Source organism: Narcine bancroftii, chromosome 4 (genome assembly GCF_036971445.1).
Source record: "Narcine bancroftii isolate sNarBan1 chromosome 4, sNarBan1.hap1, whole genome shotgun sequence".
Classification (NCBI taxonomy): Eukaryota; Metazoa; Chordata; class Chondrichthyes; order Torpediniformes; family Narcinidae; genus Narcine; species Narcine bancroftii.
Window position 1 is genome coordinate 307663325 of NC_091472.1, and position 13697 is coordinate 307677021.

Consider the following 13697-nt stretch of genomic DNA (forward strand, 5'->3'; position numbering starts at 1 on the left):
ATTAATCAGCCAGTCAAGGATCAAGCAAACAGAATTAATAAAACATGTAGCAATAAAAGCAGAAATAAGCACAATCGTGGATACAAATATCATCGACAAAAGGAAGTACATAAATGAAGAGAACAAAAGTTTTGGTTAACCTGTTTTCTCAGAGCTGTTGGGAGGGATTGCAGTGGTGGTGGGGATGGCCTTTGTGATGTCCTTGGTGGAAGCAGTTTTCTGCTTATTTTTCGTGACCTCCAGTGCTTTGAGCTTCTTGGCATGTTTACTGCCTTTGTAGTGTGCCTCGGCTTGGCTCTACAAAGGAGAACAAATGAACCATGCAATCAGGCTCATTTATCATACGTACACTAACTTTACAGGCAACAATAAAAAAGAACTTTCAATCATAGGCACCGAACACAATCGGCCTGTGAGAAAATAGCCAGTGATACCTTCAGCAATTAATTTGCTGAACAGGTGCCTGTATTGAAAGATATGTATTAACTCAACTCGTTAATAACATTATTCTACTCAAACTAAGCAACTTATAGGAAGCATGCCGCAATGATAGAGAGTGACTATGTGAAGCGCGGTGCTACAGTAAAAAATATACTTAGTGTGGAAAACACTGGGCTGGTACATGCAAAGATGCTTCGAGAACACATGGTGGTATCATTCCAAATGACTATCTTGGATACAGCTCACTGTGTTGGCGGAATTGAAACAAGCCAGGAAACATTGGACACAGATTACACAAACAAGGGAAGCACATAACAAAGTATCTTTGATTGTGTTAGATAGCTTCTCGGAGAAAGGATGTCTGCAGATTAGGATCACAATTGATTATCTCAAAAGTTATTTCCAGATGATTTCAAAAAGTTAATGAAATACATGTACCACAACGTTATTAATTGTAATCTCAAAGGATAAAGCATTCATCTAGAAATCCAGCACATTGCTTTAACACTGAAAAAACTGAAAATCAAGTATAAAATGACAACAAATCTGCCCTCCATGTTAATACTGTAGAAACCATTTAATGGTCATTCATAATTGTAGAACACATGCTATTTTGACAAATAAAGCAGAGGAGAATTCATCGCACTTGAGAAAGGCTTACTTAGTCTTTTAGCAGTAAGTCTTTCTGCTGATATTTGCAACAAACTCAGCCTGCAATATCAGTGTAACCTCCTACTGTCAATGTCTCACTGCAATCAATCCCCAGCTATATACATGAGACCTGTTGAAACACAAATAGTTTAACACATAAAATTTGTAAATGTAGGATATTGGCTATTCATCAATGAGAAAACTGTTATACATCATTAAATAGTAAATTTGACTTGTGCAAAAATGAAGTGAAATACAAATATTTTTACCATCACCCACCAGCCTATCTGCACATTTAAATTAAAAATTAATAGATCTTCTGCTTTGTTCACCATTTGCCATAGGATCTTTATCTTCATGACTCTCAGTATTTTCAGCGACATAAATAGGGCCTCAGTGAGGTTCACATAAGCCATTTGGGTTGACTTGTGTACCAGAAATTTCTTGTCCTGACATGTACTCTGTCTGCCAACAGTTTTCTGATTAGCGATTTGTTGACAAGTGCGATTAATAGTTGATTTAAAAAAATACTCCAACAGGACAATAACAGCGGTATCGGTACCTTGATGAAGCGTGATTTATGGTTTTTAGGCTGCAACGTCAGGAAAAATCGCAGAAAAAAATTAACGTAATTACTGCCCATGCGCTCTTTAGACTGCAAGTAACTCCCGGCAGATTGATGTGCAGTACAGTGGGTGACCGTCAATGAATTTTTCCCTGTATGATTTACACTGCAGGCTTCCTCCAAAACGTTGTAGGGGCCCTGCAGGGTAAATCGCGGTGCAGGAATGGACTCAAAATTCCTGTACATTTCTTTTTAGACTGCCCGTGTAGCGGCAAAATTCCTTGATTGTGCCATTACAGGCCTGCAGTCTACAAACTATAAGTGATAAATCAGTGCCAATTACCAATGATAAACTTATCCAGTAAGGTCATCTTCATCCCATTCTTAAAGCCTGTTGAAATTGTACTCTTTACTCAATGACAGATCAAAGGGGCAAATCAAACTGCTATTACATTCATATTTTTACAAAGAAAAATATAGCAGGAAACCTCTCCATACTTCGGTAAAATCAGCAAACAAGGTATTTGTCTGAATCCCAAAGTTTTAAGGCAAACACAAATAATAAAGTAAAGTACGGAAGTCTCCAAACACTGTGGTTGAAGTAAAAACACAATGCTGGAGAATCTCAGCAGGTCAAAGAGTGCCCTTTATACAGTAAAGGTAAAGCTACTTAGCCAACGTTTCGGGCTTGATCCCTTCAAAGTATGAAAAAAAGGAGGCAGGTATCTGAATAAAGTGTGATGGGGGAAGGGAGGAGCAGGGGGAGAGCACAGACCCACAGGAAGGAGGTAATAGTTGGATAAGGGAGGGAGAGCACACCAGCAAGCAGGGGGAGGAGGGATGGCTCTGTGCACGGCGAGGGAGAGCTGGAGGAAAGAAGATAAATGGAAATGGGAAGGGAGGTGAACAGAGAGTAGGTTAGCAGAAACCAGAGAAGTCAATATTAATACCATATGGTTGGTGAGTACACAGATGGAAAATCGAGTGTTGCTCCTCCAATTTATGGGTAGCCTTGGTGGGACAGTACGAGGCCACGTCAGCAGGGGAGTGGTGCGAAGAATTGAAGTGGTTAGCCACTGGGACATCCCTGCCACTGATGCGGACAGAGTGGAAGTGACCTTCCAGTCTGCGCCCAGTCTCTCTGATGTAGAGAAGGCCACAAAGGGAGCATCGGATGCAGTAGATAACTTCTGCGGATACACAAGTGAAGTGCTGCATCACTTGAAAGTTCTGGATGGACCAGAAGCCCTGGATAAAGCAGAGAATCTGCAACCTGCTGAGGGTGAGAACAAGGGCGTTTAAGGCCAAGGAGCAGGACCTTTACAAGAAGTTCAGGCACAACCTGCGGAAGGCCATCTCTGAAGGAAACGCAATTCTGGAGGAAGCTAGAGACAGACACATGCTAGTTATGGCAGGGTGTGCAGGCCATAAGAGCAGACAAAGTGAGGGCAAACACGCTAGATGGCTGCAATGCTTCATTACCCGATGAGCTGAACACCTTCTATGCCCACTTTGAAAAGAACAACCAAACAGTGCCTAGTAGAATCCTTGAAGGGTCTGTGATATTTGTCTCTGAGGGTGACGTCAGAACATCATTCAAGAAGGTGTCAGGCCCTGACTGCGTAACTGGTAGAGAAATGAATATCAGTGCCAACCAACTAGCCAGAGTTGTCACGAACTATACCAGCAACAATGGGAATATACCACAGACAATGGTAATTAATTTTTAATTATTAATTAATAACATAACATATCCTACTTAACTCTAAACTTAACCCCACTATCCACAAATGCATATGTGTGTGTGTGTGTGTGTGTGTGTGTGTGTGTGTGTGTGTGTGTGTGTGTGTGTGTGTGTGTGTGTGTGTGTGCGCGCGCGCGTTAAAACCCAAACGATCACAGTTTAAGCTTGATTCTGAAGAGATTATTTTAAAGTTCTGTCTCAGAAGGCTTTTGTGTTGAAATTCAAAATCTTTACTGCGCTTGAAAAGCAATTATGGAGTACGTGTGAGACATTAAATTTCCTTAAGTTGTTGGTCAAGAGCATTAATGAAGGATGTTGAAACATCAAGTCATCAGACTCTTTAAAACTCACACATTTCTTTTGTAGAGTTGTTTTCAGAGTAATGTTTCTTCATAGGAACGATTTTCTCTCTTGCATAGAGATTTTGGAATCTGTGTTCCACACAATAAGACAGTGCTCTTTTCCAGAGAGGCAGCAAAGTGAATATTTTCTTCCATGATGATTTCACAAACCCAGACAAGGGTTAAACAAAGTGCTCAATTAAGAAAGGGCATGGTTTAACTGCTCTCCTCTCTTAAAGAGACAGTCAGAAGTGGTCTTCCTCCTTCAAAAGTCACTTATTCTGTGTTCTCCTTTGATCAGGAGTAACATGTAACAGTACCTTTTATGGTTACTGTATTTTAATCCTGCGTTACTCACAGAATGGCTCAAAATGCCTCTTGTTCAGTAATATGATTCTCCTAAAATGTCTCATCACATGACAGGTGACATCATTTCTCTCTTTGAAGTTCATAATGCCTTCAAGAATATGAACCATGAGCCAACTGACTCCAGTCTGTCTATGAGCATAACCAGTAGCTACCTTTCTTGCATACACAGCTGTTTCTCAGGCAAACACCTACTGTTTTGAGTTCTTAATGGAGAACAGTCACAAGACTTTTATGACTGTTTGAGTTCTGAACGAACACTCCTCGCAAGCAAACAAGCTTCCAGCAGAACAATACATTAACAGACTTTTCATCTTTGAGATCAGCCAGTTTCCATTTCAAAGGACTCTCTCAGAGAAATTGTTTGTCTGTAAAATGCAAATGTGTCCTTTCCTCCCAAACTAAATTTAGTAAGAAATATATATTTTATAACTAAAGAATTTAACTTTAAAGATTAATATTAACACAAACCAATGATACTTCCTTCCCACAAAAGAAATTTTTAGCTTCTTAAAGTTCAAAATTTTAAACTGCAATCTACCATCATTTGGTAGATTTTATATTCTAAACTTAATCAATATAATACAAAGAAGTATTGCAGAAACAACATGCAAATTCAACATCTGGATAGGCAATCAGCAATCACATTATTTTTGTCTTTAATATTATTTATCATGAAATCATATTCTTGCAAAATTGAACTCTAGTTCAATAACCATCTATTCTTAAACACTAATCGATTGTAGTCAGTGTAAACCACAACAGCTCCCATAGCATTGCAAATATAAACCTCAAAATGTTGTAAAACCCATAAAAGAGATAATAACTCTTAATAGTAGAATAATTCTTTTGGTATTGATTGAATTTCTTTGATATATAAGCCACTGGATGTTCAATATTATCACAGTCATTTTTTTGTAATAAAATACCTCCTGTCGCTTCATCAATAGCATCAACTGCTAAAGAAAATGGCTTTCCAAAGTCAGACAACTTAAGCACAGGCTTATAGTTTGACAAAACCTTCCTGACAAATAAACTTCTCACCCTTTTTCAAAAAATTAGTCAAGGGAATGGTGATGTCTGCAATTTTTTTTAAAAAACAGATCTTTCTGTAATACCCAACCATTCCTAAAAATCTCCGAACTGTTTTCTTACCTGTGGGTGTGGGAAACTTAAAATTTGTTTGGACTTTTACTTCTATAGGTGTTCCTTTTCCTTGACCAACAACATAACCAAGATATGTAACTGAAGCATAACTAAATTCACTTTTGGCTAAATTAACAGCAAGCTTTGCTTCTAAAAGTTTATTAAATAATTTTTCTACTGCAAACATATGTGCTTCCCAAGTATCATTTACAGCATCTGTATACTGTAAATCTTGAATCACAGAATTAATCATCTTTTGAAATGTTCCTGGAGCATTTTTCATTCCAAATGGTAGAACATTGAATTCATATAAACTTGTTGGTGATATGAATGTGGAAATTTTTCTAACTCTCTCTTTTAATGGAACACATCAGGAATCTTTTAATACGTCCATCTTTGTAAGAAATTTAGCTTTTCTGACCTTGTCTTCACAATCATCCACCCTGGGGATAGGATAAGCATCTGTCTTTGTCACTACATTAATTTTTCTATAATCAGTGCAAAATCTAACCGTCCCATCTGATTTAGGTACACATAAAGTTAACAAATATTCATTCCTAGTTTTAGTTTTGGGCAATGGACCAGCGCAAATCCACAATAACTTTAGAAAAAGGTTCTACAAAAACAGGAATAGGTTTTAAAGGGGCTAATGTGGGACCTTGATTAGGTTTCCCTACAACCTGACAAGTGTGACAAGTCCCACAAAATGTCACAACATCTTTTCTTAGACTAGGCCAATAAAATTGTTTCATAATTTTAAAAAGCTTTAGCTCTGACTTCAGCAAGATCAAGGCCTATTTCCTGCCTTTTTATTAATTCCTCTCGAGATAAGGACAAGTCGTTTTGTAGGTCATTATTCAGATTTAACACCAGGATTGTGGTCTAACAAAGAAAAATTTGAAGTGTCTGGCTGGTCATCACAGCTTGACTGTTGCCATGCCTCACAGACTGCCGTGAAATCATTCTGTACATCAGTGTCCTCTGGCAATCGTTTTTGCCATCACTCTCATTACTGCAAAAGCTGGCTATATCTCCAAATCTGTCTCTGTCTCATCATTGACTGGCTTATCTTTTAACTTCACTGCAGCGACAACTTTACCCTCTACCAAATCATTTCCTAAATAGCAATGAAATACCATCCACTGGTAAACTTGATCCGATCCCCATTTTAACGTCCATTAACTAATTCTGATTTCAACGTTATTTTGTACAAAGATATCAAACTCTGAATCACACCCCATACATCAAGTCAAATTCGTTTCACCTGTGGCAGTCTTATCACTAAACTTCAGAACACTGTCTAACATGAGTATCTCCAAGGATTTTTACTGTCACTGGTGGCGACCCTTCTTTTAATGAAACCTCACCCTTTCACACAAGTTTGAATTCCTTCCTTATTTTACTAGCAGAAGCTGCCCTTTCTTTACTTCCATGCATTTTGTCTCTTTGAATACAATCATCTGGTGCCTCATCCTTTCCCTTTTCTTACCTCCCTTCTTCTTTACCTCTAGCACCACTTCCTCATTTATTTTCCATCCTACATGGATAATCCATATCATCCTTTGGGAAAGTTTTTTTGGGTATAAGTCTAACCTTGTGAGTTTAAGTTCTGACAGAATATAGACATATTTTGGGGAGATAAATTGGGGCAGGTTTTTGTTAGTGTAGGTCACATACAAACACTTTAAAACAGATTTTATTTAAAATACTGGAGCTCTGCTAATGCTAGACCTGTTGGGGCCTCAGTGCAAAAGCTTTGGAGAGTGCCCAAGAGAATTCACTAATGGATTATTGTTTACAAGGCAACAGATGAAAGAACTTGTTGGAGCCGCAGCGCTGTCTAGAGTGGAATTTGCTGTTCTAGGAGGGACATGTGGTTTTGTAAGCAGAGAGAGTAAAACAGGCTTTCTCTCGGAGAGAGAGAGAGAGAGAGAAACACATACACACACATCACTTCTACAGTCTTACAGCAGCAGCAGCAACTGGGACTGGCACAGGACAAGCTGGCAAGCTTGTGGAAAACCCCATTTGGAAGATGGGCTGTGAGTTCTTAGTTCATCCTGGTCAAGCCCTTGTGGTTCATGCAAAAGGAGAGGAACTGGCTGTCTAATGTTTCACTTGGAGTAAGAGAAACAGGAAGGCACTCTGTGGTGGCCTGAAAGAAAGAGGTTATCATTTGGAGAACATTGAGGTGGGCAAGTTTCTTCAGCAAGACACTGAAATGGCTGGGTGTCCAGTGTACAATAAATCTTTCTCTGAAAACCGACAAGAACCTTCCTCAGTGGTAACCATTTACCTTTCAAGCACCAAAGCCAGGTAAATGTTAAATTCTGTGCACAGTATAGGAATTGCCTGCAACCAGTAAACTTGGAGGAATGAGAAGTGCGATTGGACTCTGAACCAAAGAACTTTTCTGAATTTACACACACACACATTACACACACATGCACTTAGAATTAGAAGGGGGTTAGGTTAGGTTATGTAAGTCAGTTGAGCTAAGTTAAATTTTGATTCTATTTTCAGTTTAAAGATAACTAAAAACAACTTTTGTTTAAGTAATGATTTATCTTGGTGAATATCTATTGCTGCTGGGTTTTGGGGACATCTGGGCTCATAATGAAGCATATTCATCGATTAATTTAGCTGACTTTTTCCAAATTGTCGCTCCATCTTTATCTAAAAATGTCATTAACATCACAACTTTTAACTTCCTCAATTAATATCAACTCTTTTAGTCTGTTATAGTCATCGTTTATTTCTTTTGATGTGCCCCATCGGTCAAAGCACACAAGATCACAAGATGAAGGAGCAGAAGCAGGCCACTAGGCCCATCGAGTCTGTTCCGTGCCTCTACACTAAAGTGAACTATGCTCACATCTTGTTCCAATTTCCAGCCTTTTTCCCATATCCCTTGACACCCTTACTAATTAGGTACTCATCAATTTCCTTTTTAAATTTTCCCAATGATCTGGCCTCCACTGCTCTTTGTGGCAGTGAGTTCCACAAATCCATGACCCTCTGACTAAAGATGTTCTTCCTCATCTGTTTTAAAAGGGTAACTTTTAATTTTAAGACTGTGACTCCCACCCCCCCCCCCCCACACCTTGTCCTTGATTCACCCACAAAGGGAAACATTTTATCTACACCCACTCTGTCAAAACCTCTCAAAATTCAAAATGCCTCTATGAGATCCCCCCTCATTCTTTTATACTCCAATGAATACAATCCAAGAGCTGCCAAACGTTCCTCATTTGCATTCCAGGAATCATCCCAGTAAATCTCCTCTGCACCCTCTCCAACAGCATCACATCCTTTCTAAGATAAGGGGCCCAAAACTGCACACAGTACTCCAAATGAGGTCTCACCAGTGCCCCATTGAGCCTCATCAACACCTCTTTACTCTTATACATTATTCCTCTTGAAATGAATGCCAGCATAGCATTCGCTTCCTTCACTACCAATCCCACCTGGTCATTATCTTTTAGGTTTCCCTGCACAAGGTAGCCCAGTTTGCACTTCAGAGGCTTGAATTTTCTCCCTGTCCAAATAATACTCTACGTGTTTATTTCCATTTCCAAAATATAGAACCAAACATTTCTCAATGGTGCATCTCATTTGCCATATTTTTGCCCAGACTCCTAATCTGTCTATATCCTTCCGCAACTTTACGGTTTCTTCAGCACTTCCTGATCCGCCACCTATCTTGGTGTCATCCGCAAATATGGTCACAAAACCATTCATTTGATAATCCAAATTATTAATAAAAATTGTAAACAGCTGTGACCCCAAGACTGACCCCTGCAGAACACCACTAGTTACAGGCAGCCATTCAGAATGGGAACCTTTAATTTCAACCCTTTGCTTCCTGCCTATCAGCCACTTCCCTATCCAGTTTAATAACTTCCCTGTAATTCCATGGACCTTCATCTTATTTAGCAACCTAACATGCGGCACCTTATTGAAAGCCTTTTGAAAATATACAACATCCATAGCCTCCCCTTTGTCTATCCTATCTGAGATTTCTTCAAAAAAACTCTAATAGGTTGGTCATTCAGGATCTCCCCTTTAAAAAACCAGCTGACTTGGACCTATCCTATCATGCATCTCGAGGTATTTCATCACCTCATCCTTGAGGATCGACTCTAATATCTTCCCAACCACCGACATCAGACTAATCGGCCTATAGTTTCTGTCCCCCATTTTTCTTGAACAGTGGAACCACTTTTGCAACCTTCCAATCCCCTGGAATCATGCCAGAGTCTATTGATTTCTGGAAGATCATCGCAATGGGTCCAAAATCTCCAAAGCCACCTCTTTCAGAACCCATGGGTGCACCTCATCCGGTCTGGGAGACTTATCAATCTTTAATCCATTCAGTTTCCCTAGCACAATTTCTCTAGTAATTTTAACTGTATCCAACTCTACTCCCTGAAGCCTCTGTCTGAGATATTACTCATGTTTTCCACAGTGAAGACTGACGTAAAATATTGATTTAGTTCTTCTGCCATCTCTTTCTAACCCTTTATAACTTCCCCAGCATCGTTTTCTATCAGTCCTATGTCAACACATGTCTCTCTTTTATTCTTTATATATTTTAAAAAACTCTTAGTATCTTTTTTTATATTGTTTACCAATTTCCTTTCATAATTTATCTTTTCTTTCCTAATGACTTTCTTTGTCTCTTTCTGTAAGTTTCTAAAGGATTCCCAGTCCTCTGATTTCCCACTAATTTTAGCTTCCCCATTGCTTTTATCTTCACCTTCACCTCTATTGTTAGCCATAATGGTACCATCTTTCCTTGGACACATTTCCTTTTCCTTGGAATAAATCTATCCTGCAGGCCTTTCATTACTTGCAAAAATATCTTCCATTCCTGCTCTGATCCTCTGACTAGTTTGCTTTCCCAGTCGACTTGAGCCAGTTCCTTTCTCAAACCACTGTAATTTCCTTTATTCCACTGAAAAATTGATATATCTGATAACATTTTTTCCTTTTCAAATTTGAAATTGAATTCAACCATGTTATGATCGCTGCTTCCTAGAGGTTCTACGACCTTAAACTCCCTAATGACCTCAGGTTCACTGCACATGACCCAATCCAGAAATGCGGATCCCCTGGTGGGCTTCTAAACAAGCTGTTCAAAAAAGCCATCTCTTAGGTTTTCGACACACTCTCTCTCCTGGGAATCCAGTAATTTCCTGTCCTTCCCAATCCCCTGTCACGTTAAAATCCCCCATAATTATTTTGATATTATCCTTGTGGCATGCCCTTTTTATTCCCAGCTGTAACTTATAGTCCACTTCGTGGCTGCTGTTTGGGGGCCTGTATATAGCTGCTAATATGGTCCTTTTACCCTTGACATTTCTTCATTCAACCTATAATGATTCTACCACTTTGTCCCTTCTGTCTATTGATTTAATGTCATTACGTACCATCAGAGCCACCCCTCCACCTCTACCCACCTGCGTATCTTTCCTATAGACTGTGTATCAAAGGCAAAATGCACCATTGTTATAAAAATTCCTGAATTTTTGTCCTTAAGTTTCTGGAACCAATTTGTAAGCCTTGAGCACAGCTGGCTTTACATTTATCACAACCAGTGACTTTTCGAATTGTCGGAGCAGAGTAAGCCTTCCCTCACAGGAGGGGACCAATGTCTTTTTGATCTTTTCAGACACTCAGAAACGTGACCAGAAAGCTGAAAATATTTATAAAAATCAGCCTCATTAAATGGAGTAACTAACAATTATCTCCTTACTAGACATAAAACTCTCACGAGAACCAAGAGATTGATTTACTTCTCTCTGCTAACTTTCAAACTCCCTTTGTTTTTGGGCTTCCTCAGCTCTACGTGTTTCTAATTCTAGCTCTACCTTCTCTTACAAATTGTCTGTCTTTCAGCTTCTTCCACCTGTAATCTACTTTTTTTCTAACCCCATCTCCAGTGCTCATTGCTCAAGCCTCTTTCGTTTGTTCTGAAACTCAAATCTAAATTTTTCTCGCTTAAACTGTTCCACATGTAACTGCTTCTTAAGAGATTTACTCTTGGGAAAGTAGTTTAGCTCCTCTTCAAACTTATCCTCTTTTACATAGTGTTCATCTTATAATTCTTTGTCTCTCACTTTTTCAATCACTGACAATTTTACCCCCATAAGTTCCAACTTTTGCGCTTTAATCACTCCTTTAATCATTCCTTGCCACCTTCTGCAATTCTGCAGGGGACAGCAATGCCAAATCCTTATCAATATCCATTGTTGCTCATTCCACACACACAAGCCTTTTAATTGGCTTTTAAAATGAAATTTAACCAAACAAATTGAATATTAATCAATTAATAAGCTCTACATTTTAGTTAAATCCCGGACAAGAGCCCCAATTACATTATGAACAAAATTAGAAGCAATTGCGCTATCAAAACAATAATTTTTATTATTAATTATTAATAACATAACATTTCCTACTTAACTTTAAACTTAACTCTAAACCCTACTATGTGTAAATGTATATATGAGTGTGTGTTAAAACCCAAACGATCACAGTTTAATCTTGATTCTGAAGAGATTATTTTAAAGTTCTGTCTCAGAAATCTTTTGTGTTGAAACTCAAAATCTTTACTGCGGTTGAAAAGCAATTATGGAGTACGTGTGAGGCATTAAATTTCCTTAAATTGTTGGTCAAGAGCATTAATGAAGGATGTTGAAACATCAAGTCATCAGACTCTTTAAAACTCACACATTTCTTTTGTAGAGTTGTTTTCAGAGTAATGTTTCTTCATAGGAATGATTTTCTCTCTTGCATAGAGATTTTGGAATCTGTGTTCCACACAATAAGACTGTCCTCTTTTCCAGAGAGGCAGCGAAGTGAATATTTTCTTCCATGATGATTTCACAAACCCAGAAAAGAGTTAAACTAAGTGCCCAAATAAGAAAGGACACGGTTTAACTGCCCTCCTCTCTTAAAGAGACAGTCAGAAGTGGTCTTCCTCCTTCAAAAGTCACTTATTCTGTGTTCTCCTTTGATCAGGAGTAACATGTAACAGTACCTTTTTATGGTTACTGTATTTTATTCCTGCGTTACTCACAGAATGGCTCAAAATGCCTCTTGTTCAGTAATATGATTCTCCTAAAATGTCTCATCACATGACAGGTGACATCATTTCTCTCTTTGAAGTTCATAATGCCTTCTTCAAGAGTATGAACCATGTGCCAACTGACTCCAGTCTACATGTGAGCATAACCAGTAGCTACCTTTCCTGCGTACACAGCTGTTTCTCAGGCAAACACCTACTGTTTTGAGTTCTTAATGGAGAACAGTCACAAGATTTTTATGACCGTTTGCAGTTCTGAATGAGCACTCCTCTCAAGCAAACAAGCTTCCAGCAGAACAATACATTAACAGACTTTTCATCTTCGAGATCAGCCAGTTTCCATTTCAAAGGACTCTCTCAGAGAAATTGTTTGTCTGTAAAATGCAAATGCGTCCTGTCCACCCAAAACTAACTTTACTAAGATATATATAAATATATATAATAAATTAAGTTTTTAACTTTAAAGATTAATATTAGCACAAATCTATTCCAGGAGTGTTCACGGACATTTTCAACCTCTCATTGCTGCAGTCAGAGGTTCCCACCTGCTTCAAAGGGCATAAATCATCCCAGTACCTAAGAAAAATAGTGTGGACTGCCTCAATGACTACCGCCCAGTAGCACCAAGTTCTACTGTGACAAAATGCTTTGTGAAGCTGGTCATGGCCAAAATTAACATGTACCTAAATAAAGATCTGGACCAAATGCAATTCATCACAATCACTCCACAGCTGATGCAATACCACTAGCTCTCCACTCAGCTCTGGGTCACCTCAAAAACAGCAATTCATACATACGGCTGCTCTTCATAGACTACAGTTTGGCCTTCAATGCCATTATTCCCTCAGTGCTGGTCAAGAAGCTACAAACTCTAGGCCACTGTAACCCCCCCCCCCCCCCCCTCTGCAACTGGATCCTTGACTTTCTCATGGGAAAACCAGAGTCAGTATGAATTGGAAACAACGTCTCCTCCTCACTGATTATCAACACAGGCACACCCCAAGGATGCGAGCTAAACTCTACTCATTATACACCCTAACTGGGTGACCAGGCACAATTCCAATGCTATCTACAAGTTTGCCAATGAGGCACCTTATCGAAACCTAAGTTGTCAACAGAATCACAAACGGCAATGAGGAAGCGTATGCGAGGGAGATAGATCAGTTCGTTGAATGGTCAATTACAAAACCTTGTGCTTAATGTCAGCAAAACCAAGGAGATGATTGTGGACTTCAGAAGGAAGTCAGGGGAACATGATCCAGTCCTCAATCAAGGGCTCAGTAGCAGAGAGGGTCAAGAACTTCAAATTCCTGGGTGTCGACATCTCTGATGATCTGTCCTGGAGCCTTCATGTTC

General features: G+C 39.0%; 1 protein-coding gene across 4 annotated transcripts in view; it reads right to left on the reverse strand.

Moving 5' to 3' along the window:
- The window catches only part of znf385b (zinc finger protein 385B), a 339665-nt gene that overhangs the window by 43081 nt on the left and 282887 nt on the right, over window positions 1-13697 (reverse strand). For all 4 annotated transcript variants that reach the window (XM_069935860.1, XM_069935859.1, XM_069935861.1 and 1 more), the window contains one exon: window positions 141-297. In XM_069935860.1, coding sequence (XP_069791961.1) covers window positions 141-297 — 157 coding nt within the window. The remainder of the gene's footprint in view (window positions 1-140; window positions 298-13697) is intronic.